Source organism: Poecile atricapillus, chromosome 14 (assembly GCF_030490865.1).
Source record: "Poecile atricapillus isolate bPoeAtr1 chromosome 14, bPoeAtr1.hap1, whole genome shotgun sequence".
Taxonomy (NCBI): Eukaryota; Metazoa; Chordata; class Aves; order Passeriformes; family Paridae; genus Poecile; species Poecile atricapillus.
The window spans coordinates 11,449,991-11,477,956 of NC_081262.1; the positions used below are offsets into that span (position 1 = coordinate 11,449,991).

General features: G+C 39.0%; 1 protein-coding gene across 1 annotated transcript; it reads left to right on the forward strand.

Moving 5' to 3' along the window:
- Window positions 1-97: 97 nt before the first annotated feature.
- Window positions 98-27,965, forward strand: DNAAF5 (dynein axonemal assembly factor 5). Its single transcript, XM_058849829.1, has 13 exons — window positions 98-673; window positions 1,277-1,461; window positions 2,496-2,620; window positions 3,053-3,168; window positions 7,177-7,409; window positions 9,804-10,016; window positions 12,117-12,260; window positions 16,157-16,325; window positions 19,068-19,215; window positions 23,569-23,719; window positions 24,999-25,155; window positions 26,316-26,507; window positions 27,005-27,965. The coding sequence occupies exons 1-13, from the start codon at window positions 139-141 to the stop codon at window positions 27,142-27,144; spliced, it is 2,508 nt and encodes an 835-aa protein (XP_058705812.1). The 5' UTR covers window positions 98-138; the 3' UTR covers window positions 27,145-27,965.
- Window position 27,966: the final 1 nt, after the last annotated feature.

Sequence of the window (27,966 nt, forward strand, 5' to 3'; positions counted from 1 at the left end):
TGTGTCTGTCCCTGTCCCTGTCCCTGTCCCTGTCCCTGTCCCAGTCCCCGCGCACCGCCCGGCACTGCCGTAAAGCAAGTGCGCGCCCGCCGTCGCAAACGCCCCGCGCGTCCGTGGCGACACGGCGGTGCCGGGAACATGGCTGCGGCCGGGGAGGCGGCCGAGCTGTCGCAGGCGCTGGCCCGACCCCTGAGCCTCCTCCAGCAGCCCGACTGCGGCCGGGCGGCGCGATTGCGGGCGCTGGAGGACATCCGCGCCGAGCTGCAGGGCCGGCCGCTGCCGGGCGCGGTGCTGCAGGAGGTGTTCGCGGCGCGGCTGCTGCGGCCGCTGTCGCGCTGCCTGGCGGGGGACGCGGCGGAGCGGTGCCGGGAGCTCGCCCTGCAGCTGCTCCGCCACGGGCTCTGCCACGGCGAGCGGCCCTGCGAGGCTCTGCCCGTGCTGCTGCCGGCCCTGGCCCAGCGGCTGTGCCCGCCGCAGGGCGCGGAGCCCAGCGAGGAGCTGCGGCTGGGCCTGGTGCAGATGCTGAGCCTCCTGCTGCAGCGCTGCGGCGCCTCCACCGCCCCCTACCTCGGCGACATCGCCCGCGTCCTCCAGGCCACCCTCCTCGACCACTATGCCGAGGTCAGGCGGGAGAGCTGCAGGTGTGCCGTGGCCTGCGCCAGGGCCATGCCAGGTGGGGCTGAGGGATGGGCAGCGCTGGGGCGATGCCATAGGGGCTGAGAAGGGACGCTAGGAGCGAACAGGGATACAGGCAGGAGAGAGATGAGAGGTCGCACGCACCCTCACAGGTGTGCTTTGAGGGGTTTGGAGGACCTGTTGGAGAGGAACCGTGCCAGGAGCGTAGGCTGAGCTGTGACATGTGGGTAGTAGCAGGAGGAGGGGCTAGGGGAGGCTGTGTGGGCAGCGTTCAGCTCTGATACTGCATTAAGTTAAAGCTGCCTGCTACACAGACACAGCACCATTAGTCAGGCTGCTGTTTGTAGTGGTACAGAAATCGTGTTGCTCCAGATCTGTCACATACAGAAAGAAACAGGATTACGGATCAGCATTAAGCGCCCCCCCCGCCAAATGCATCAGTCCTTCCAAAATCATCTTGTACTGCTGGTCCCAACAACTGTTGGTGTCATGAATATATCGACACTGCATAGAATCAGAGAGTGGTTTGGGTTTGAAGGGGTTTTAAAGATCACCTAGTTCAAACCCTCTACCATGGACAGGGATCCTGCCCACTATGGCAACTCACATGGTTGATGTTTCTGTCTTTCTGCCCTAACAGAGCACTTCCATATGCAGTCAGAGTCTCTGATAAAACCCCTAATGCAGACAATTTCCCACCAACACTACAGAGTTCGTGTTGATGTGATTCAGGCTACTGGAGCAGTGATACAGTTTGGGAATGGAAAGTCTGTGGATGATGTCCTGTCTCATCTCGCCCAGAGATTATTTGATGAGATTCCCAAGGTGTGCTTTTCTTCCTTCTTTTCTTGGCATTTATTTTAAGTCTGTGTGAAACCCATCCCCATGGGGTGGGTTTCTTGGTGTTTCTTTCCCTGATTTTCCTGTTTTCAGCTGTCTTGCATTCAGCTGAGATCTGTAAGTATGTCTGTCATGGTTTAATCCCAGATGGGAATTGAGGACCACACAGCCCCTTGCTCACTCCCAGCTCGTGTCACCTGTCCTGGCATTGCTCCCTCAGCTGTAGGTGCAGCTCCTCACTAGCAGAGCTTGAAACACCCAAAAGTCTTGACTTAGGGTAAACTACACTGAGCAACAAGAAAACATCAGTGTGTTATCAGCATTGTTCTCACACTAAATCCAAAAAATAGCACCACACCAGCTGCTAAGATGAACTCTGTCCCAGCTGAAACCAGTCCAACGTTCCACCCATCTCAGTTGTAATCTGTCCCAAACCAATGCTGGTGACTGCTGTCTAGTTCAGCAGGGTGTTGAGGATTGTAGGCACCTTTTTGTTCTAATGGATGCCTTCAATTCTGTCTTAAATTCTCTGTCACATCTCTCTGGGCCTTGATTCTCTGGCCTTCTCAGATGCTTAACAAACATGATACGGATCTCTTTATAAAATGCAACTGAAAAGTAATTTTAAAATTGATCTGTCTTTTATAGTGAACAGAGAAAATTTTCTTCTGGAGATGTGCTTGGAAAGCTACAAATTCCAGAGAAATGTACATTTCTTACATTCTCAGGAAGGAATTAACCATGACAATTTAGTTTTCTGAGTGAGGTCCATATCTTGTCTTCTCAGAGCTGGCTTTTGTGCAGCAGTCTAAGACTAACTAAACCAGAGTGGAAAAAGAGAATGTGATTCCTTGTGTGTTCCTTAAGATACTTCTTGCAAGTGAGGAAATGCTGGGTTCTTGTAATTTCTTCTGCAAGTGTTGATATGTTTCACCACATCTTATATACAGAAAGAAAATATTATTTTTAATATTTTTCTGTTATTTTCCTGACACCTTTTAAATGGTGTTTCACTGTAGGTACGGCACGCTGTAACAACTGTCATTGGAGAATGGTTGTTGCACCTAAGAGACAGATACTCATATTTTCACAAGTTGATCCCTCTGTTACTTGGCAGCTTTACTGATGAAATTCCTGAAAATATGTAAGTGGAACATTTTGTCCTTTTTTCCCCCCTTAAATAGATGTCAAAGAAGTGTTCCTAAGTTCACAGATGTATTGCTTGTAGGACAAAACCCCCACTTGTGTTTGTTAGTTAGTTAGTTTTTTCTTGGACTGAAAATGTTATCATTACCTTCAGTAACTTTTGTTATACTGTCCTTTTATGGTACATTGAATTAAATGAGAGAGACAAAGACAGGGGTGGACAGAGACAGAATTATCCCTTGGGAGAAGAGGCCTCTGTCCACTGAGTACAAAAGAAGTGTAAACTCTCAATTTAATGTGCCTAGGTTAAATGGCAGGAATGCTTCCCATCCTTCCAGCTGAATTCAAGTAGTCACCTTTTCCAGAAGTCTCATTTTAAAGTGTTTTTATGTGGGGACATGGTGGTATAAAACTCTTATTTTATATCTAGGAAACTGGCTTGGACCTACTGGGAAAAGATAGGCTTGCAATGGGAGAAAGAGAATGAAGAAAATTTGAAGGATAAGATGGATTTTAGTGTTTCACCATCCCATTATCCCAAAGGAGGTAAATGTTCTGCTGAAAGTGGTTTTTGCTTGTGAATAATCTCCAAGAGCTGCAGTGCAGTCCTGATAGCAGAGCAGGATGTGTAATATTCATTACAGTATGTAATATTAATGTACAGAGAGGTAGCACATATAAAATATATATAAAATTATTTGAATTATTCCTATTAAATTTAAAATTTAAAAAGTGTTTTTTCAGTAACCTTTTGTTTTGATTTGTTTTTTTGGTTTTTGGTTCTTTTTGTTAATCCAAAAATTAATTTTGGAGGAAGTAAATGAGGCTGCCTATGCTGAAAAAGAGGTAAAGCAGTGGTGCAGAAACAGCAGTAAATTCTACACCAACCAGCAGCCAGGTACACAGTGAGCACAGAAATAACTGGAAAGGAAGGCAGGAGGAAAGAAAACCTGTGAGCTAAGTCCTTGAATAATGAGTGCAGGTCACAGCATTAATGATCCACATAATTGGTGTGGAAGAAAAATTTGCAATGAAATTATTTCAGACTTCTCTGTGAGACTCTGGGATGCTACCTAAAATCTGCCAGTGTATATGAAGAATGTGGGAACAGAGTAATTTCCTTTATTGTACACAAAAGCCCCAAGATATGCAGAATGGGTAGTTTACTTTTTACTACCATATGATTTATAGGTGGCTTTCAAGCACTGTGTTTGCAGTAGCTTGAAGCTTGTTTCCTGTCTTGGGTTCACAAAGTTAATGTTTAAAAATATGTGTATGGGAGTTGGGGGAAGAGAGAGTTTAACTGGCTCATTTATTGATTTCTATACTCATATTTAACTGAACAAAAACTCTTTTAGTGTGAAAGAGCAGGTTCATGCTTGACTTGTGCCTACATGACAATCACATCACAGAATACCCAGCAGCAAAATCCTTTCCATGACAGTGGGTTCCGGAGTTCTTTCTTCTTTGAAATTACACTTCTTTTTTTTCTTTAAAGTTGTTTTACTCAGTAATGCTTGAATGAAAGGGGAAGCGCTTCATAATGGTGACTGGTTTGACAGAACTGTTTAGCTTTGAAGGCAGGCAAGTTGATCTGTCATCCTTCCCAATGTTTTTTCTTTCTTCCTTATTTTATATATAAGTTTACCTCAGGGGTTTGGAAATGCTGAAGAACGCTTTTACTTCCACTAGTCATGGCAGAAGCATGTTTCTTCTCTTGGCAGTCAGAGAATCTTTTAACAGACATAAACTGATGAAGTTGAGTGTCTAAGCTCCAGTCACTTATTTTACAATGACCATGATATAGTGAAGTTCATAAAAGGTTTCATTTCATTGTCCTTGGAACAGTGATTACCATTTGTACAGCTGGTGGGGTTACCTTGGTCAGTTTTGTCTAGGTGTGTGTTGGGGTTTGTGTGTCTAAGCTGTTTTGGTGGAGCTTTTTAGAAAGTGACATTTACCAATTACTTCATAATTAAATGATATGTGATCTCCCAACTAATCTTCTTAACACAATAAATATGCTTCATTAATTTGGGCAACATTCCAGCCCCACATTAAATTGAATTTTCATGCATTTTTCTTGGTAGAATGATGCAGTTAAGGCTTGAATGTGACATATATGTATGTATTTATATATATGTGTACATATAACTAAAGAATATTTTTTTTAAATGGCCTAATAATTTTGGACTTGAGTCCCAAGTTAATGATGACTCTTAGGTATAAATTTCTTGCTGTTTATCTTTACTTCCAAATGGTATGTCTTATTAATAGTCAGGCTTGATGTGACAAACAGAAGAAAAATCAGAGGAAAGTATCATGGCTGCTTAATCCTACAGATAGAAAACTTTCTATCTACAGATAGAAAATTTTTCAGTAGAAAAATTTTACTGATGTACCTTATGTGGTGTCCTACCACAGACTGTATGGATGATTGTTATTATATGTGTCCTTTCTGTTTGCTATCCATGAACATTTGGTTGGTTTGGTTTTTAGGGAGGGATTGGTTTGGATTTTTTTAATATGATAATGATGTATTTTAGTACTTTGTTGCCATTTCTTGTAACTTTAGTGTACTGGAATATTTTTTTTCCAGTTGTGAGTATGTAGGATGTTTTACTTAAGTAGCTTTGTCCAGCTGTCAGACTAATGGACCTGCCATAGGAGCCCCTGCTTTGATCTCCCAGTGACAGATCCTGCAGGTCAGAGGGGGACCAGAGGGAGACCTGGTGTCATCCTGGCAACTGCACAGCTTGCACTGAGCCCCAGCACTCATTGCCTCAGGATACAGGTGCAGACAGTTTATAGCAAGGAAGTCTTTGACATGAGTAGCTACAGGGATAAATGCCTGCATTTGAACATCTGAAATGAAGGAATTGCTGATAAAGAATGGTCCAAATTCTTCAAACAAAATTCTGCCTCGGGTTGAATAGGATGCCAGTCTGTATTTGCTGTCTCAAGTTGATTTCTTTATTTGACCTTTTGCTACTAATTCTCAGCTTTCATAATCCAAAATGTTTCTTCCATTGACAAAAGAAGCAGCAATTCATGTCCTGATGTTTGAATTTTATTTTCTTCCCTAGTTAGGTATTTCATAGGTATTTCTAAGCCTTTTGTATCCTCAGACCATTTAGTTTAGTCGCTTTTCCTTTTAGCATTTGTAGTTGCACAGACCAGTGCAGGCAAATATCCTGAGACAGCTCAGTCATTTTCTTCCTGAGCATTTACAGGAGAACTCTGTATCAGAAATAAAAAATGCACTCACACATTCAGTGTATTTTGACACCTCATAATGAATGATGTCTCTTTCTTAGAACAGCAAGTGAACATTGTGAGTGGCAATTATGAAATCATACTTCTCAAAGAACAACTTTTCAGATTTTGTTTGAATAAACATATACAGTGTTAAGACAAGAAAATAGGAAAAAAATCACTGAAAAAGTTTTGGGAAGGGCTGTCACTGCTTTATCTGTAAAGTATGGAACAGGACGTCTATTAAATGCTTGTTGCATCTAACAAAGATGCAAGATATCAAGATATTTGTCAAGCTGCTCTTCTGAATCTCAGTGATTTATAAATTAACAGGTAAATTTGATGACTGCCAAGACAGTACAGTAGGCATTTGTTGGGAAAGGTAAGTTTTTTAGTTCTCCAGAAATTTGCATTCTTTTTTTACAGCAGGGAATATATATTTGTAACACTTTTGGGTTCTGTTTGAAATCAAAAGATAACCTCAAAAACTCACTTTCCACAAAGTCATTACAAATGAAATTCAGTCTTAAGAAAAAAAAAAATGTACCCCCACAACTGCTGTATCATTTTAAATGTACTACTCAAATTAAGAGACACTTCAGAGAGCTGCTCTTCCTGGAAAAGCCTTAGAAAGGAGATTATATAATAGCTGTGATTTTTAAAACACTATCAATTTGTTGGCCTGATCTAGTACACAGCATCTGTACAAGCCATAGTTCCATTCCCTTTCTACCTTTAATTTGCCAGATACACTTTTAACCTTTTCCTTTAGAGGGCACAATTGACATTGTCTGTTTTACTGCAGCTCATGTCTTGTGTATTGTTTGTGCCTTCTACTTTTTCCTCTTCCAAATTATATTTAACTCAGCATTTGCATACAAAAGTCTTTCTTCTGTTTATCTATGTGTGTTTCAGTTTATTTTTCATGATGCTTGTGTTGCTGTCAAAATTAAAAGACAATTATTGAGCTGTGTTTTCCAATGTGGGTAAAGACACACATTAATTTCAATTCTCTTTCCTTTCTTCTTCTGTAAACATTTTAAAACATGAACTCCAAATCACCATTCTGTAATAAGTACATAAATATTCAAAGAGCTGTGTGGAGTTTTAATTCTGCAATATATATTAAAAAAATGCGACTTGCACAGATAAGTTCTTCAGCAGCATTTGGAATATTTTGTTCTATGCTGAAGCAGACTCCCAGAGCTCTTACCTTGCAGCTTTTAAACTTTTCTGAGGATTGTTATGCATTGGCTTTTCCTTTGATATTTCTTTTTGTGGTGTTTTTGTTTCTTCTAGAGACTCGACCAGGGCTGGGTTGTCGGGAACTTGTGTCGAGAAACCTCTCCAAAATTCTCCCAGGTCTCTGTCATGATATGACAGACTGGGTGGAAAGCACAAGAATCAAAGCATCCCAGCTCCTGTACACATTATTGCTGCATGCAGAGGATCACATCACCCAGCACATGGAGCTACTGCTGAGAACTTTGTACCAAGCGTGTTCAGATGAACAAAGAGAAGTGGTTAGAAATGTAAGTTTGATCTGTTAAAGTAGCTGTTATACACTGAATAAAGACTGTATAGTCTTCAGTCTGTCTTCTGAAGGTTGACTTTACCTTAGGTCACTGGAAATTGCCCATGACTGAAAGATCAGGCTCAGGTTTATATGGATGTTTAAAACACGTGCACATTGTACTTCACTAATCTCTTAAAATAAATGTGTTCCTCTATCATTGGTATGAAGACCAATAGTAAAGTTATTTAAATACTGTTTAGTTTGTATGCCAATCCCATGAAGCATTGATAATAATCTCTCTGAAAATTATAAGCAGTGGATTAAAGTCTAAAAGCCTTGGGGCAAGAAATTCAGTGTAAAAAAATGTGCAGGTCATGCCCTTTCAAGTTAATTTCACTCCCCCTGCCCCATAATCCAACCATATATTGAGGTATGTTTATTCCATGTGATACCCATGTTCAGTCTTTGAATCCTTGACCTAATGCTTGGAAAATGGCAGGGGGGGCTTGTGAGAAATAATTCGTTTCATTTTTGCTAACAGTTGATTCTTTCAACACTTTGATCAACAAACCAGTGAAACAGATTCAGTTGAAGACATAAGTTTAGCAAAAGAAAGGTGGTACAAATGCTTTTACAATTTTAAGATAAAATCTTCTGTTCCTTTTTCTACACAAGGAGGAGAACGTATGTATAACAAAAATATATCCACGTAACTTACTCTAAAGTTACAAATTATTGCTTTGAGAAATTGGAAGAATGTGTTCTGCTTACTGGATGCAGATGATCCAACCCTAAATCAGGCTCTTCTGTAGGTTCCTGCTCTCAGCCAGGCTATAAGAACACATAAATAATTAGGACAATAAGGCCATGTAGCCTTGCTGTCCTGTCAGATTTCCTATCAAGTGCTTATTGCTATAAATCTATATTTAAAAGTACATGTTCAAGCAGCACAAAGCCGTCCCTTGCCTTTTATTGACTATACTTGTCTCTTTCTTGGAATTGCATCACTAATCTTCTCACAGGTGCTTCCAAGAGATTTATTCCAGGTTAGGAGATGATTTCAGTATTTAGTTGTATTTTTCCTTGTGCCAAACATAAGATTCAGCAACTTTTGGGTTTGAGTGCCTTTTATCTCTTAGTGATGCAGCTTCCCAGAGTACTGTGATAACCTCCTCTAGTTTGCCACTGTAGGAATCCATTTCAGAGCAGCCACCAAGTTGAAAAATGTCCATTTCTTTCTCCAGTCTAGTAATACCAAACGAGACTCTTTCAATTTTTTTCCCCTATTAAAATGAATATATTGATCCATACAAATGTATCAAATCATATTTTTTGAACATATATTTTAGTTGTATTGTCCAGTTTTCAGAGCACTAATAGTTTTTTCTTTCTCTATGGCAAATATGGAGGAGAGTGGAGTTCTCATCTACACAGAGGATGTTGCATCTCCTTTGAGTCATGTCTTTGTGAGAAACAGCTCTGTATAATGCAAATTTAAATTGTAGAACTCATGACTATGTGCTTCCATTGAGACTAAAAAAACTAGCATGTTTCAAGTATTAATTAGGTGCAAAAAAAAAGTCATAGTTAAATCACAAGACTATAAATGGTAGAGAAAGGGAGATAAATGTTCATCTTTGAGGAAATGAGCCAACCATTAAATCCATGGGATTGGAAGAAGTGTTCCTGTTGCACAGGTAGTGCTGCAGTAGTTGATTGTTTCTTTATTCATGCACATGATTGTAAATATTGGGCATCAGTCAGGCAGTAAGCCCCGGTGTGGTGGTATTTCATGTGGAATACGACATCCTGATACATCTGCAAGGCAGGAATGGGATCAAAGGGTGTCACTGTCATGGGGAATACACAGTAATTTAAGCCTTTCCATTAAAGAAGTAAGATGGAAAGCAGTAGGCAGTTCCCCCATGGCATTGCTTCCACACTTAACCAGATCTGAAATGTCAGCTTCAAGGTATAGTACAATAACAAAAAAATTCCTCCTTAAGGTTTTTATAGTTAGAGCTTTTCATAGACAGGGGGTGATGCATTAAGGGCAAGCCTCAGAGCAGCATTTGAGGGACAAAGTGCTAAACCACTAAATGTGCAACATCTGGTTACTCTAAATTGGAAACTTTATTACAGTGAAGTTGCACACTTTGTGCACTGCTTTCTCATGGAAGTTTGTCTGATGTGGGGAAGGCTGCTTGCAATGCCTTATTGTGTGCTTACTGAGCATGTCAAGAAAATTTCTTTATGCATATAGTCATCATTGAGTGAGTGGAAAAGGCCTACAAGGCCTTAAGTGCTGAAGCACTTAAAATAACAGCTGGAAACAGAAAAAGGCCATGATACGTTGAATGGTCTTTGTGCTTTTAGGAAAATCCTCAAATTATTCCTGTTCTTTTTTCAGAGTGTGAAAGCAGCAGAATTGATTGGAACGTTTGTCAGCCCTAAGGTGTCTTTGAAATTAATCACCCCAGCCTTTGAGCAGACACCCAGAGCATCCTGTGTGATGGTTCTGGCTGCAGTGATTCGAGGTAGCCCAAAAGAAATCTTACAGCCTCATGTAACCCAGCTTGGCAACACACTGTCACAGGCTGGAGTCTGTCAGCGATCTGAAGAGGTAAGGAAAGCTGCAAAACACACAGCAGGATACAGGCTTTGACCAAACTTCTTTTTCACTTATTCTCCCTCAATGCTCCCATTCCTGTCTCTCCCTTGCACACCTGTCTCAGGATATAGCTGTGGACATGTGTCTGAGACAAAACAGGAGCTTCCCCATTCTCCCTGGGCCATGTTGTCGTCTCCTGGGAAAACTGCTGCTTTCACAAACTTACCAGCAGTCCATCCTCTTAGCAGATGTAGGGTCAGGTTTGAGAACTGCTATAAAAGACTTCATGATGAAGAGGCAAGGCAGGGAGAGAAGCAGCTGCTTAGTAAGTCCTGTACTAACAAAGGACTACCCTGGCTGGTCCTGAGGCAGAGTTTAATCCATGTTTTGAAATTCCTTGTGTTCACAAATCCAAACAAGATCATGCATTTCAATTCTCATCAGTAAAAGTGACTGAAAATTTTCAATAGTCTATTGTAATTGGCATGGCAGGTTTCTCAAGATGCCCTCTTAGTGTTATCTGATTTTTTTTTTCTATTCTTATTTTCCATTTTAAAAGGCAGTTGCCAGTATTTTATTTGTATATTTAGGAACGTGTTTTGTAAACTTTTGGGCTTGGTTACTTCTCTTTTAGTGAAAGTCTAGAAGGAAGACCTTTATCGATTAGAAATTTACTTCCAAGTGTATCTTTAGGTAATAGCTGAGCCCAAAGACCATTTTTATTTTAGCATTTGAAGAATATTCATCAATTGCTATATAAGGAGATTCTCTTGAACATGGAATGGATATTTTTTTAACCTGCAGGACTTTTTTTCCTTCCCATATTCTAATGTAGAAATAGATCTGTTAGAGATGCACAAGAGGAATCCCTGAAGTTTTCCCCACAAATGAAATCCTGGCTTTCATTCCACCAGAAGTTTGTTAGATCTCTGCTGTTAAGATGACCAAAAAAGGGCCAGTGCTGTGCCTTGAGGAACTGACTTCATGTCAGATGTAGGCTTCCCTTAAAACAGTTATTCATGTGTGCAGACTGAATCTGGCCTAATTGTCTTTTTGAGCCAATGTAAGAAATACATTTCAAGTTCTTCCCTCATTAGGTTTCTTCCCTAATGGAATATGTACCAGTGATGCAGGAATTAACCTTAATCTCCATGAAGCCTATGATGATTAGGAGCTCATATAAGTGGAAGCACTATAACCTGATTGTTCAAATAACAATTCCCTGAGGTATAGCTGCAAAATCGCTATGAGGTTTAAGCTTACCACTTCCATTTGGCACTAGCTCCAGGAGTCAGATCCATCTGCTGCTGAAAGTTTGGCAGAATTGTTCCAGCCTTTAGTCTTAGAAAACAATCTCTATTTTAGCCAGCAAATGCTGCACTGACACTGTTTAGCTAAGGATTGACCATGTCCATGAGATTAATAACACTTATAGCTAACCTATTCCTAGACTTGATTTATTTTTTGGGAGTAAATTTGTAACAATGGGCCCTTCTGTTCCCTGTCAGCTTCATGGATATCTGATGCACTTTATCACAGAAGTCATGGCAAACTAACTGACAGCAGTATTGACTTGAACTGGCATCAGTTGGATCAAGATAACATTAATTATATGGCATCAAATGAGATAAATTGGCTGAGATAAAAGCAAAGGCTCAGGTTTTCTTGGTTTATGTATTTAGCTGTCATTGTTCATCCAAAACAGTCAAACATGGAATAATATTTCAAAGAGTTGTAACAAATATGTTATTAATTAACAAATTGCACTTCTGAAAGAGAAAGTACTATCAGCAAGCACTCCAAAATGCTTTGATGTTTTTATTCACCATTCACCAGTGGAACCATTGTGTGATTAAGAGCAGGGTCATTTAATTTGTTAACAGGACAAGGTAAACACAAACAAACAGTGTGGAAGGAAGATTATATTGTATTCTATAAAAAGTAGAATACAGGTAATTAGAAGAACTAACATGAAATTACCAATATGTTACCAATGTAAGTGATTACACAGTGCTCAGATTTTATTACTGTCATTTCCCATATCTCTCCTTTAAAGAAAAACTTATATTTGCTAAGAAAACATAATAAATATGTCCTTTTTAAAATAAATAGGTCTTTTATATGGAGCAGTTGCTTTCTTGTGTACAAGCACTGATTGAAGTGTGCCAGGAGGACTGCAAAGAAATTAGCTTGCAGCTAATGAAAGTTTTGGTGACCATAATGGCAGTACCATCTTCTCAGGACCTTAAAGAAAAGGTAAACTAGCTGGTTTAATATTTTGTTGTGTTCTTGTCCTTTCCTATTGTTAAGACACTTTGTGGGGAGTATTTGTGGCTCGTCTGAGATTGTGCATCTCTGACAATACAGACTGTACATGCTTACTACCAGAGTTAAGTCTGGAGTTGGGTTTACAGTTTGGGTCAGCAGAACCTGGAGAATTATGTTTCTTCATAACTTTGATTAAAAGCTCATAAACCTAAAATACATTCTGGTTCCAGAAAAGACCCTGGAATTCGGTTTTATTTTGTGGTCAAAAGCATCTAGTATGGGTCTGTAGCTGCAGTTACAACTGTAATTTTCATCTTCTCTATGTGTGTTTAGGTTAGGTTTCAGAATAGATGGCTTGAGATGGATTACTGGAGCAAGGGAATCTTAGAGCTCTGGATGGGGGCAGCCATGGGCCTAGCAGAGCATTTTATTTGGGTGGGTATTAACCACCTGTCCACAGTTAGGTAAAGTTTCAGAACAAGCAGTGTCCAAGATTTGATGTTTGTACTGGATTCTGCAAAGCCTTGGGCATACTGGTGGTGCTGGTTGAACTGTTGATGTTGACTTTTTACTGTGAATGTTTGGTTATATGCAGGAAAAAACTGAGATTTATTTTCTGACTGTTAAAGAACAATTCCCTTAGAGGTCAAGAGTATTACTGGCCTTAAAAATGTGATGGTTTCACAGTGATTTTTTCATCTTTAGCCAAGTATCAGAGTGATTTTACAGCAGTTGACCTTTTTACCTCCCCACAAGAAACAAAAGTTTAAATGTCACAGGAATGCTTTAAAATCGAGGACAGCTGTACATGCCCAGATAATAGATGAGCTTTTTTGGCTCAGCATTATCTCACCCCCTTATTTTTCTCTTCCTCTTTCTTCCCCAAGCTACATATCATATAAATCAGCGAGCCATCCTCATGTAGTACAATTATGACCTATCCCAGTTGTCTTTTTTTCCAACACACACCTTAAGTGCTGTGGTTATTCTACTTCCTCTCCTCTTGCTCCCAGGCATGCTATTCCAAAGGCCTGTGTAGCATCAGTATTTATGGCCCCAGAGCTGACAGGCTGCCTCTGAGGAGGCGCTCGCTCAGAGAGCTCTTCGGAAAGAAAGTGGAACAAAGCTTGAAACAAGTATTGAAAAGACTTTGCAGGTCAAAGAGGGGTGGGATGATGATCTGTCTTATGGAGAGTGGGATCTTTGGGTGGGGGGAGTGGGTTGGAGTTTTTGTTTGTTTGCTTGGAGGGTTTTTGTAGAAAAAAATAGCGGTCTGGGTAAGCCTGTGATGGATCTGGAATGTTTTGTGGTATCTTGCCTGTTTATCCCTGCAGTGGTCTTCAAAGTCAGCAGTGTCCATTTAAAACCTTACAACTTCATACTCCTATGAAGAAAACAGTTTCATGGAGATAAATCCTGATTTTCATAAATGGAAAACTTAATCTCCTGAGTTTATTAAAGGTTTAAGATGTTCCTGCAGTTCCAGATGATTTTTTAAGTTGACAGTACTTTGGATGAGAATCCTTTTTCTCATTAGCCTTTCTTTCAGCTAGACACATACAAAATCTGGCAGTGAGATTACATAATTGCAATATTTCAAAATTGTCACAAAGACAAATATGGCTTGAATTTTATTTTTTTCTCCTCTTACTGATTATTCCAGAACTTCAAAGTGAGCTGTACAGCTTGAAGAAGGCAAGAAGTCCCTGTTAAAATAGCTTAGGAACATGTAGAACAAAAGCATCACAGCTGCTGTACAAGTATGAATATTTTGTTCAGAAAAGAAATCTGTATTCGGACTCCAAGATTCTGAGTATGAACATAAATTATTCAAAAATTTGCATTATAGAACTTTAATTCAGGCTTTATTGTAAGGGGACAGAAGACCACTGAGATACTGGAGACCACAACGACTGTGACCTGGTGCTGAATGCTCAGGTCTGGCCTGATTTTTGGTTTTGTGTCCATCATGTTTGTGGTTGCTTGGGGCTGAGGGAATGGACTGAGACCACCAGCTGAGCACAGCAGAGGCACGAGGAGGAGGGTGGCTCACAGCCCCAAAGAGACTGAAGCTCTATCAGTTGGTGGAGTCTGTCAGGCATGATTTGAGCTTGTCAGGGATTTAACTGGTGACCTAAAGATAAGGTTTTGTTTCATTACCACTGCCCTGTGCTATCCTGACTCTTCTTTCAGCTCACTGATTATTAGCAGGAAAATATTGTGTAGTTAAATTTGTTAGCTGTCAAATAAAGGAAAGAAATTTGTCTTTGCTACTTATTTTTATTTAACTGTAGACATTGCTGAATAAGAAAATATGCATAAGTCTGCTGGCATATTTAACTTATTCTCTCTTTTTTTTTGTTTTTAATTGCATTATTGAAACCACAAAATTTACTTTAAATTATATGTGAACAATGTGTTATTTTATATCTCTTGTTCAATGGAAAAAAAATCTTGTGTGTTATGTGTTATAGTGGGATTAATAATAAGGAATAGTTTCTGTCCTGACACATTCTGTAAAATGTTCCAATTAATTTACAAGTAGCTTATATGTAAACTATTAATTTATCTGGGTTGTTTTGGCTGTCTGGCAGAATGCTTCCATAAAGGAGAAATCTATTGTGCTCGAGGCAGGCAAACCTGCTTTAAGAGTAACCTTTGTCCTCAGCAAATCTTGATTTATTTTTTTTTTTCTTAGAATTCTCATTTATTTTCTCCACATCTGGTACTTCCATAAAAACATCTTTGTCTGGCAAGTGATTAGTCTGGAAGAGTCTAAAGGTCCTAGACATGTTTGAGCTAACTTGTGTGGTTGAGTTCAGCTTAAAAATATTAAAAATATGAGTACAATTTGTAGTTCTACTGAAGCACTTGGAGTCAAATGATGTCACTCCCAGCACTGCACTCCATCCTTCCCTGCTGGAGCTGGCCCTGCTGGCAGCACACATTATTCCTTAGCGAGGTTCCTAATGGTGCCTTGCTCCCCATTCTTGATTCACAGTCCACTGAAATCACCAAGACTACAGATCCTGCTTCCAGCACGCTTTTAATCTCTTCCTTGAAGAAGTTTTATACTTCTGGTAGGAGCCTTCAGGAACTGTAAAAACAAATTTTTGTTTGCTTTGAAACACATCTGCTGCAAGTGATTAGGAAAATCTATAGGCATCCTTGCCAAGCATGCTCATGTCTGGAATTCATTTAGCAGTTCTTTTTACATGTTTCATTTGCACATGTTTTATTTGCATGTCTCATGGAATAGTCTTAACTCTAAATATGAAGAAGATATTTCTGACATAACAGTGAGTTTTGGTACTTCTAAGGAGCAGAAGCTGAGGATTTTGAGATGAGCCTGCTCTCATGAGTTACTACAAAGAGAGAGCATACTACAAAGAGAGAGCATCTTTCATAATTAAAACTGGGGAGAGAAAAGGAAGAGGGGAAATGCCATGTCTTCTTCTTACCTGCAACAGCAATAATTTCTGGAAGCTGCCATGGCTTGGGATTGTGAGAAATTCCCCCATGTTTGTTTTAAAGCCTTCTTAAATTAAGGAGAAAAAGCACTACATCTTTAAAATCACTAAGAGCCTTTTTTATGATGTGGTTAGTTTTTGGATAGGTCTGCACATGGATTAGAGACTCTATCATTTTGCTATTAGGTTGCCGTGTTCCTGATGATTTCATTTTAAAATCAGGACAAATGTTTTACTTCAAATAAAAGTTAATGGATGTAATATAAACAGACATTAAATATCAGTCTTGATTGTTTAATAGAAACTATGAAAATCTTCCCGTGTCCCTTCTGTTCTTGCAGAATGAGTTTTAAAGGAGTTTGGGGTTTGTTTTTAAAATGGTTTCAGTTAAGTATCCTGTCTCCATTCTAACAGGTGGAGAAAACAATGTCTTCATTAGCTGAAGTGCAGCAATTGGAAAGTTTTCATTGTCTCTACAAGCAGCACATAATTCAGCTGCTGGAGTGGGTTTCAGTGTCGTGTGAAGGGTGGACCTGCTACTCCCCAGAAGTGCTGCAGTTCGAGGTCATCGCAACCCATTCAGGTATGACATGCTTAGTTCTAAAACAAATCCAGTCAGAATCTCCACAGCCTGCAGACAGCTTGTGTTTTGTAATGAGCAGTGTAATATTCAGAACCTTCACAAGAATGTGATGGAAAGCAAAAGAAATGTTGAAGCAGCACAGATTCCCAAAGATTCCACGGCTGCAGGGAAAATGCTAAAAGCATTTAAGGAAAAGTGCACTTTCAGTTGAATGAAATTGGTGAGGATTAAGGGGAGACAAACTGAAATAGCTTGTGTCTAAAAATCTGTATTTTTTTCAAAATTCCATCTATTCACTAATTTTTAAAAAAAATTTCACTGAAATTTTTGAAAATTCTATCTATTCACTAGTCTTCCAGAGGACACCACCTCTCTCTAACAAACACTTCCTCACTGCTGCTGTCCAGCACGTGGCTGTGCAGAGGTGAGTGGCACACACTGGCGTACATCTCACACACCTTCAGTCCTGCCCAGTGAGCACTCCTCTGCCACAGCTCCCCAGCTGGCATCTGCAGCAAGGAACATGGTGACAGGCAGTGCTTTTCACCTAGACACCCATTTTAAGATTATTAAAATGAAAAGTCCTGTTTATTTGGTTTTTCCTTTCAGTTGGTTGTAAGGGAGATGGAGACAGTCACTTCTTGAAGTATCACTGTGGCTGCTGCACACAGATGTAAAGAGATATATTTTAAAGGAATGTATCTTCTGCATTTAATATTTGAATCTCAAATCCCCTCATCAAACCTATGTGAAGCACCCACTTGTTGGTATGTGCAGCAACCAGCATAAGTTTAAGCATAAAAAAACACCACTTTTTTTTGGTTTTCATCTGTGGACAGAACAAAAAGTTACTTCAGCACAAAATTTGAGAGGCCAACTTTTCTGTATATTTGTGCTCCCATTTCCGTGACTGAGGGACTTCTAGACAGTTGTCTATGTTTTCCTTAATGCTAAATAAATCATCAAATGTCTGGGCAAACATTTTGGCTTGCACCCAACACTGGTAATATGCTATTGTCTGTGTTTTCTGTCTGACACAGCAGCTCCTAGAGCTATTTATTTTCTTTCTTTTCATTCCCACACATAATGTTGTTTTTAATCAATTTAATCAGCTTTACTCAATTCATATTTCTCAGTTTTTACTGTTTTTCAGGAGCGTATGCTTAAGCTGCAATTAGTAATGTAGTTTATATTGTTTATTTTCCATCTGTTGAATTTGCTGTTATCAGTTTGATATAGTACTAGTATCTTGTGAATGTCACAGAACTCACTTGGAGCAATGTATCTTGAATAAATGCTGTGAAAATAAAGACCTATTTGTTGGCACAGACATTTAGCAAACTGCAGTTCAGCACCCTGTATTGCTTCAGTCTAGACAGTGAAGATTTGGGGTTTTTTCATTATTATTTTAAACATTAAATTTCCAGATATTATTAAATGCTATTGAGCTTGTTTTGGAATCTTGAATACTTCAATCTGTCCATCCCATGTGTGAGGAATATTCTTGTCATTATAAATGCCAGTGTTGTGTCTCCCCTGGAAAGATTTTCTGAGTTAGTGGAGTTGAATGGAATGTGCATCTGAAGGATGCAAAGCTGATGAAGTTCCTAAAGGAAAGCAGTTTCTTGCAAGAATAGAGCAGAAAGAGCATTCTACTGCAAGAAGCTTGCAGAATAAAGTGTGTGTACAGTCTTTATGTACTCTTCCTCTTTCAAAGCAGGCAGATGTTAATCATTATCAAGGAGAAAGGCACAAATTCCCTTCAGTTGTGGGAAAATAACTGTTGGGATAACAGTTTAGAGTTTTGTTTTTTTGTTTATTGTCTAAATTTATCATCATAGGATGTGAAAATATTAACAAACTAAAGAGTTAATTTAGAAGATATTTTTATTTCAAATAGCTTCTAAAATACATCATATTTTAGATTGTCTTCTAAGATGAAAATAAGCATTGTTTAAACAGGGAGAAGGAATGCTGCTGCAGTAATTGTATTATCCAAGTTTTGAAGCTGATCCTTTCAAACAGGCCCTTTCCTATGCCTCCAGGAGTCATGAACACCTCAAATGCTGCACGTGGAAAAACTTGAAAGAAGAAAAAATGCACCTGTGTCCAGAGGTGTCAGGGTCATGCCAGATCCAGTGTAGTTTTTTATTAAGTTTAAGAAAACCAAAGCTTTGTGCATATCCTCAGACTTACAGAGTTACAAGGGAACAGCATTAATCCTGCAGCCAGCTCTGCTACTGACGGTCCCAGCAGCTCTGGGGTGTCATGGATAGATCCATTCCAGAGTCAGTAAATGATAGAATGATATAGGTTGGAAGGAGCCTTAAAGACCATCAAGTTTCAACTCCCTGCTGTGGACAGGGACACCTTCCACTATCCCAGGTTGCTCCGGGCTCCATCCAGCCTGGCTTTGGACACTGCCAGGGATGGGGCAGCCACAGTTTCTCTGGGCAAATGTCTACAGCTATGCCAAACTGACTGAATGAGATGTGGGGAACTGATCTTTAGGCTGCTCTGGCCAAAACTGGCGGTACCTGAGCCCATGGAGAGTTAGCCTGGGGGTTGGTGCACCACCTAGTAGGGTGTCCCATGGACACCTCAACAACTGCCGTGCAAGAGTGGGAAGCTAAGGGCTATTTTAACACCAGTTACATTAGAAATCTTAATGCAGCTACGTTTGAAACATCTAAATAGAACTTACTAGTATTCTGAAATAAGCCTTCTGTGTTTGTTTGCTAGGTCCTGTCATAGGTGAAGCTCTGGATGATTTTATTCTCGTTCTGAAGACGTGTCTCCAGCCAAACAAAGATCCCCAGATGCGGTTAAAGATTTTTACTGTTTTGTCCCAGTTGTTGCAGAAAGCAAGTGAAACCATCAATTCTCAGGGGTAAGTGGAGGTCTGATTTCACACAGCTATTTGAAAACTCCAGAGGCATTAAGAAGTAATGACCATGGGAGTTATTTAACCCCTATAACCATCTCCATGTGAGCATGGCTGGAAGAAGAAAGACTTTCCCACCATCTTCTACAGCCTATTCTTCTTGCTGTAATTTTTAATAATGATTAAGAGGGTAGAGTGCAATAATTAAAAATGTACATACAAATAAATGGAAGTCTTGACTTCCTTCATTGTAGTCTTCCTACCTGTGCCATTATTGGGAATTAAAAGGAATGTCATACAGATCTGGATAGTTAAAAAAAAAAAAAAAGAAGAGCTGTGGTTGAGAAGAACACTTGTTTGAAAGCTAAAAGGGAGATTCTTAGGAAAAGAATTGGGAGAGAAGTTGTTTGGGTTTTTTTTTCATTTTCTCACAGCCAACTCCTAAATCCCTAAACTTGGCCTGTAGTCATTGTAAGGAAATAGTTACACACCCCAATAAATTGGCATTTAAAAATTCCCAAGATATTTAATGATGTTTGAAAAGCTTTAAACTAAATGTTTGATAAGACATTATTGTGACTGAAGATGTAAGTCTCCTGTTGCTTGGCAATATTTATGCATTACAAGTACAATCTAAGTATAACTGAGATGCTTATAAAACTCCTCATCTATAACAATGCCAAAGGGGGCCTCTTTTACCATTATTAATTTAGCCTGACTAATAGTAGAAACACTTGTGAAAAGTACAAACACTGAATGCATAAACCACATCTGCCCTACTTTTTACCTGCTGCATTTAGGATATAAATGTATTGATTATTTTTTTTTAAATTTTTAACTCTTAAAAAGCCTGAAACCAACCAAACAACCAATAAACCAAAAGGAAAAAAAATCACAGGAAACATTCTTCTTAAAAGTACTTAGATAGCAATTATCACTTATTTATAGGTAAAAGTTTTTTCACAATTCTGATGAGCAAATTGGCACTCACTGGGCAGTTGATATGTTGAACATTCATTCTGGATCCATGAGGCCAAGTTAATATGAATGTAGATTTACTTTTGCCATTTTTAGATATATTTTATATATTTATGGCCTGCATCCTATAATGAGGGGAGGAGGAGGAACTCTGGCATTCCTATTCAGTAGGGAATTCCAGGTAAGCTGTAGAACATGTGGTGATGCAGCCCCTAATAGATTTTGAGCTAATGTACTTAGGACTAAATATAATGAAACTCTTCTTTTTTGACTTTTGTGCAAAGTGTGCTGTTGTCTGCTTCCATATTCTCAGGAGTTGATGTTAAATTCCTGATCCATATAAGAAATATCTTTGCAGTCAGTGGTAGTAGTCAGTTACTTGTTTAAATAATCATGTAACTGAGTGATAGTTACAAGATTAATCTAAATAGTCAACAATCTAGAAAAAAAGAAAAGCACTCCGAAAACTGTTTGAAGTGTTACAGGATCTGACTATTTATTTTAAACCAATTTGTGTCATCTAACTGAAAATGCAAAGCCCTTGGAGCCAAGAAACCCAATCCAATGAGCTGCCAGCTTCATTAATATTCTCAGGAAAGGGAAGAATGTTTCAAAGTAATTCAGTGAATATGGGCACACACCACCCCAGCTCTGCACACAGCAGTGATGGAAGTTGTTTTGCTCAGGGCAGTGTGAGTGAATGGCTCTTGTCAGGATGGGATAGATCCAGGAGGGTCACAGACCTGTTTGTATGAAGGATGGTCCAGTCCAGCTTGTAATGAGGCTCTGTCCTCTGACAACAAAAGCAAAGCCATGAATTTTACCACTAGGTTTATCTTCAAGACTAAAAAGCAGTGGAAGCAGCTAGATGCCTCTTTGAAGTCTTGAACCTGCTTACCATGGACACAGCAAATGTTTTCATGTAGGAGGTAATATGTAGAGTTTCTGTGTTTGAAGAATTGTTTGCAAAACATTTCTGGAGAATTTGATTTATAAAAGCCAATCTAATTTTGTTTCATATTACCTGGGTTTAGGATGTTAAATTAGAAAAAAACCAAAAAACCCAAGAAAAACATACACAGAAAACCCCAAGACACAACAATCCATAAACATATAAGGCAAAGTGTGGCAATGTCATAAAAGCAGAAAAGAAACCAATGCAAAATAAAAATGTATAAAAAAACAATTAACATGGAATGAAAGTTTAATGATGCAATTCATGAAACCAATTTTAATGCCAACCCAAGCTCTCTGCTTTGCACATCAGCATAAGAGCAGGGTATTAATGTCTCTGCAGATCACATTTTAGTTATCTCATATCCAGTTGAGAATGAAATATCAACTCTCTTAATACAAACGTCGCAGACAGGGTATGTCTTTTCCTGGAAATGACTGGCTTTTAGAATTAAGTTACACAGATTTACAACAATGAGATCTGAAAATAGAAAGAGGGAGAATCTGATTGTATCAGCAACAGCAAAAATAAAATGGTAATGGTAATGAGAGATAGTGTTGGGAAATAGTAGTAAGTTCCAGTTGCACTCTCACATTCACTGCTGTCAGTAATTTGTTTAACTCCTTGAAATGGTTCTCAGAGTTTAGATATGAAGGCTTTAGATTATTATGCTAAACACAGTTGTGTGGTCACCTAATTGTGTTGGAGTCTGACATGATGGAGTCAGATAATTGCCAGATATTGCTTTGCTGATTCTGTTTCAAGGCACTAGAACAAACATTCTCAGAAACAGCACAGCACCATGGTTAACATAATGCTGATGGAATTTACCTTTGTGTTTTGACAGATCGTTTTCTCACTGCAGTTTAACAGAAGGTTTTATTAAAAACAGAAGCAGCTACTGATCAGATAGCACAGACAGCACAGAGCTGCTTTTTGGAGCTGAAAGGAGATTTGGAATGATGCCGATCATTAGTTTTACTTTTTTCTGACAACTTTTTTAACAGGAAACTATTAATGCTCAAAAATGTGTTTAAAATACCACATCTAAAGGTTTTTACAGATTTCAGTGTGTCTAATGGGACGTCAGATTTCTTGTTATTACTTAAGTGCCATCTGCTGACAAGAAGCAGCAGTGGATGGATCTCTTCTTCAGAGACTTTTTCAGAGTCCAAAGGCTCCCTTGCCAAGGGGAAGCAGCAGCCAGGTGTATTTATTTCTGCAGGTGTGTGTCAGCACATAACTGAGGCCTGGCAGTGCAGTTGCTTGTGCTTCAGTCAGGTAATACCTGGAGAACAGGGACTGCCTGCAGCCTGGATTCTTTTTAAAATGCTCACTGGTAATTGTTGGTTGTTAACATGGACCTGTTATGTTCCTCCTGTGTCTTGGCACTTCACTAAAGGGGTCACTCATTCACCCTGGCAGTGTAGGACTCTTACAAAAGTCAGCAAGAGCTTGTTCCCTTTGTACCAAGCAGCAGGGTGGGGCTGTGCTGTTTGGCACTCAGGGGGCTGCAGTTTGAATAGAGCTCTGAACACAGTGGGACAGTCAGGCTAGGTTCAGTCTGTTTGCACACTGCCAGCTGCTCTGTAAGGCAGGGGCACAGTGCATAACCTGAGCCTCAGTTACCAGCCACTCATGTCTCTTTGGTGCAGCAAAGCATTTATTAACTTGTAAGATCTATATTTTTTAGCTCTTAATTTGAGATTGTTTGAGCTGTAACTAAATGAGCGTGAGGGAATCCTGCCTGTTTTAATTGCTGACTCTCACAGCAACTTTTAGCATCATAACAACCCATTCAATGGAAGAGGAGGAAAAAGCATCAGCAAAAACATCACAGATTTATGTGTTTGTAATAAAAAAACCCTAGTATTGTGACTGGCACCATCAGAAAATCCTAAAGACCTCTCATCTTTGGGGGAGACAAGTTTCTGAGCCAAGAGAGGCTGAAATATTCTGTGCAGGCTCCCTGCTGTATCAGGAGTTAGGGTGTCATCAATAGCATTCATACTTTTCACATTATAACTACTTTTACTGGCCAGTCTCATAGGGCCTCACAGACACTAGTGAATCCTCACACCATTGCACAGAGTGTTATCTCCACTGCACAGACAGAGAAGGTGAGACATAGAGAAGGTAAGGAATTTACTGAGATAACACTGGGTCATGGTCATTGCCTGAAGTGGGAGAAAGTCTAGCCTCTCCTTTCTATGAATGTTAGGTATTTGTTTAAATATTATGTAGAAAAATTAAGTTGTGAAAAGCTTATCACATTGCCTTATACAATGTTATTTATTTTTTTACAAAGTCTTTTTTTTCCCTTTTCTGCCTATGTTTCTCTGACAGAAAATTCTCTTTTACATCCTGTCAGTCTCTTTATCACTTTCTCATGAACCTTTATTTTGCTTTCTTATTTTTGCCTTCAGGCTGTTCCCTAGCTACCTTGAGACTGTGATAAAAGACATCCTGGCTCCTAATCTGCAGTGGCATGCTGGAAGAACAGCAGCTGCCATCCGTGCTACAGCTGTATTGTGCCTTTGGGCTCTCATCCACTGTGAAATGCTTTCACCAGAAGAGGTAAATTGCCTCTTTCTCATCCTTTGAAATCTTAGGCAGGAAAACAAAATAAATGCAAGGGAAAAAAAAAAAGAAAAGAATAAATCCTTTGGGTAAGTAGCATTTCCAGAAGAACATACAGTTTTCATAATAAAATTCATTAATTGTAATTGAATGTTCATGACTGAAACAATCACTAGTGGAGGGGTGATGGCATCCTGATAAGAGACCTGAGGCCAGCAAAATGCTGAGGTGTAAAACTGACCAGCATCAAATTTTGTAGCTGTTGTTGTCTAACAGATCATCAGTTCTGTGTTCACTGACCACTATGAACACAACAATTTGGGGGATTGACATTACTGGTCCCTCAGGCAGAGCCTGTGCAGCAGTGCTGGAGCCAGCCAGGACGTGCTGTGCCATCATGTGGCAAAGACAAGTTGTCTGGTTGCCTTGGAGCCCACAGATCCATTTAGGGGGAAAAAAATAACTCACAGAGATTCTACAAAAGAACAGGAGGACTTGAAAGGGACATGAAGAATATCTATAGAGGCTGGAGTGCTAGCAAGGAGAACACTTGAAATGTTACTCACCCCTGATTAAGGATTAATTGAATCTGAGGGGGTTTTGAAGCTTCTTTGCTAACAAAAGTAGCATTTGGAACTTATGTACTGGAAATATCTTAGCTACAAGCTCATTTTTTTTAAATAAATTTAATTAAAATGTTATTAAATGTTCACAGTCTTTACTGTCTTTATAACAGACCTTAATTGAAGAAAGTGCTTAAACACACATATCTGGTTGAGTTCACATATACAGAAATGTAGATATCAGAAACTGCTATTCTAGCCGAACATTTCTGAATCGGTGCCTTAACGCCTATTTGGCGTTAATGGATGATGTGAAATACACGGAATAAAGTCAAATTCCAAACCTCCCAGCACATCCCAGCCCGGTGCTTCCTGTTGGAGTCAGGCGCCATCTGCTGCTCCCTGTGCAGAACCCTCAGCTCCGCCTTGCTCCAAGGCTCGGCGATTTCCGATTTGTTTTAAAGACCAGTCAGTTTTAAAGCTTTCACAAGCTTAAACATACATGAGTTACATACAGCTCATCTGCTTGTATACTGAATGTTCAGGAGCTGGGTGATTGTTAGATTTTCATTTTCCAAGCTAATGTAGAGGCAAAATTAGAGCTCTGTAACTTCAGGGATTTCAGGGATACAGCAAACAAGTGTCTGGCACAGCTAATAGTAAGTGCTGTAACACTAAGCATATTTTTTCTATGTTTTTCCTATTAACTGTAGATCTTAAAAGTGAAAGATGAGCTGATGCCCCAAATTATTGCTTCCATGGATGAAGACTCTAAAATTACACGACTGATGGCTTGTCGTATTGTTGATGTTTTTCTAAAAGTCTGTGGGAGGCAGTTTGATGCAGATAAATTTAAGAACACTTACACAGGTATGTGTAAAGGTTTAGTAGACTTGGGGCGAGGGCGTTGTGGGTTTGTTTGTGTCTTTAATCAAGACCTTAATCAAGATCACAATGTTGAAGAATTACATTTGTTTTTTACCCAAAGTGCCATAGTTTGCTCAACTTTTAAGAGTTTGACAGAACCGAGCAGTATTCCCAACGTCATTATCCATCAGACCACTAGGTGGAACTTCACTCAATACTTTGGTTTGTGCAGGGTTTGCCAGCAGCTCATCTGCATTGCTTCAGAGTTTGGACTATGTGAAATAATGTGCTAAGTATAGTGAGAGCAGAACAGTACTGCAGTGTATAAATGGAAATCACATTGTTCTCCGTGCTGAGTTTGAGAGCCAAGAGCAAACCATTTCAGTGTACCATAAATAGACCTGAATAGGTAGTGGGTTGGGTTTTTATCTAAAAAAAAACAAAGAAGAAAACTCTAATCTAGAGTTTTGTATTGCCAATTAGAGCAGGGAACTGTAGTGCCTCTTAGGATGAAATGCTAAACTATGAATCAGAAGTACAGAATATGCTCTGCGCCAGCAATATTATGTTCTTATACATACAAATAAATTTGGCTTTCCCTAACTCGGCATCTTAACAACTGATAATTTTTCTTACATGGCCCACTAGAAATCTAACTACAAACATTTTTATTTTGGAGAAATACATGATCAGATAATCCTCGAAGTATATATATGTCTTTGCATCTTGCATATTCATGCAAGTCTGCAGTGCAGTAATTCACTGAAGTAGTAATATTTAATTATTTAAATAATATTATTTAATAATTTCATATTTAATAGAAATTCTGTGCTTTATAAAGCATAGAAATACTTAAACTCTGTAGTTCTGTAATGCATAAATAGACATCCATAGTTCCTAGTTAGAAGGAGTGCTAGATAATGTTCAGTTAATCTAAATACTTCTGTATATGTCCTCTATTAATGTTTGGACAACACAATCCAATAACAATGAATGAGGAGCTTTTAGGAACAGTGTGCTACATGTATTTATTATGCTCAAAAGACAAAAATATGTCAGAAATGCAATAATAATTTGGATGTTGACAGAATACATTTGTTTTTTTCAAATGCAAAAGCCAGCTCCTCTGTTCACAGAGCATTTTGGTTATTGCTCCTTTTCAGAGGTTTTAAAGCGTCTGGACGATGCCTCGTGTGATGTCCGAATGGCAGCTGCTCACACCTTGGCTAATTGGTTTAAATGCTTAAAGGACAGTGATGTGAAATCCTCAATGGAAGGTCATGTTGAGTTTCTGTACCAAGAACTATTGGTACATCTCAATGACCCAGATGAAAATCTCCAAAAAGCAGTCCTAGGTAAGAATTGCAGTCATGTATATTTTTAACAATGTTTTTTAAGTCATCATCTTGAGTGTTCATGAAAGCAGCACATACAGGTAGAGGATAATCCTGCCAGGTTGGAGCTTTCCTTTGGGTTTCAGTGGATGGGCTCTGATGTTTTACCTGTGTGCAGAATGAATGCTTTGCCCAGTGTTCCCTGTTCTGGTAGCTGAACTACCAGAGATTTTATAGATGGTAAACAGGATATGGAGCACAGCGTCCAACCACTGCAGGGTGTGACCATATCCCAGCCTGCTGGAGGGACTCTCTGGAATTTATTAATGTAGCAACCTGTGTTAAAGAACATAAAGGCCAAAATAAAGATCTCAGAAAATGTGGGAGGGAGGAATTGTGTTGTCGTCACTGCATTACTTGTAGAACAATTTCCAGGTTTTTTTCAGCTATGTTGAGTGAAGTTGGGTAGAGAAACACAAAGCAGCTACTGTTTTATAAAACATATTTTTGTCTTACAGAAGTTTTAAAGGAAGGAAGCATTTTATATCCAGATCTGCTGGTGAGAGAAATTGAAGGAGTTGTACATAAGCATCAAACACCAGTCTATTGTAATCAGCTGCTACATCACATTCAGTCAGCCAAGCAATCAGCTTTCTGAATCACTGCTGAGATTCTGTTTTGGAAACTGATGTGAAATCTGTATGACCTGGATTATCTTTGTATTTTTGTTTGCTTAAGAAAGGCTGAGCTGGAAATAGATTGTTTTTTCTTTGTAAATTCACTGTTGGCTCATTTGAAAGTGAAATTGGCAAAATTCTAAGTTCTTTGCAGTTTGAACATTCTTTGTATTTCCTAGCAATAAAACAGTGTTCTAATTCACTTTGCATTGGTTTTTCAGATACAAGTTTTAAAGAAGGAATGTTTTTTCAGGAATTTAATTTTTGGATTATTTAACAATTGAATATTTTAATGACAGCTAGGATTACTAATGTAATACAGCAAGGATTCAGTCTTTCAGAAAGCATTTCAAACTGGATAATATCATACTTCAGAGAGTCAGGTATGTGATGACCAGTTTTATTAGGAAAAAAAAGAAGCCAAACTTCTCTTTCATAATGCAGCAAAGTGTATAATGTTTTGAATATTCATATTTATGCTGATAAAATAGGGGCATAGTAGAATATGATGTAGAATAGATGTAGAATATGATGTAGAATATGATTTTAGAATGGTACTAAAAGAATAGTTTTTGTTTTTATTGTATTACTTTTCATGACTGAGAATAAAACTGAATTTTTTAAATTAAGGTTTATACATGGGGAAAAGTGTTCTGTTTTGTCATTTAGATTACAGTATTTATATTTTTGTACTAAATATATGTCATTTGCAGTGTTTATGTTTATACCGTTGTGCCTTGGAAAGCAGGCAACATTTGTTTGCATATTGCTTTGAAATTAAATTTGGTAACTTTAGGTTAAAG

What these genes read in the sequence shown, in the direction of transcription:
- DNAAF5 (XM_058849829.1), top strand. Translation starts at nt 139, where the DNA reads ATGGCTGCGGCCGGGGAGGCGGCCGAGCTGTCGCAGGCGCTGGCCCGA. An exon ending in CTGCGCCAGGGCCATGCCAG is followed by an intron (nt 674 to 1,276) that starts GTGGGGCTGAGG and finishes CTGCCCTAACAG; the next exon opens with AGCACTTCCATATGCAGTCA. An exon ending in AAAGAGAAGTGGTTAGAAAT is followed by an intron (nt 7,410 to 9,803) that starts GTAAGTTTGATC and finishes TTCTTTTTTCAG; the next exon opens with AGTGTGAAAGCAGCAGAATT.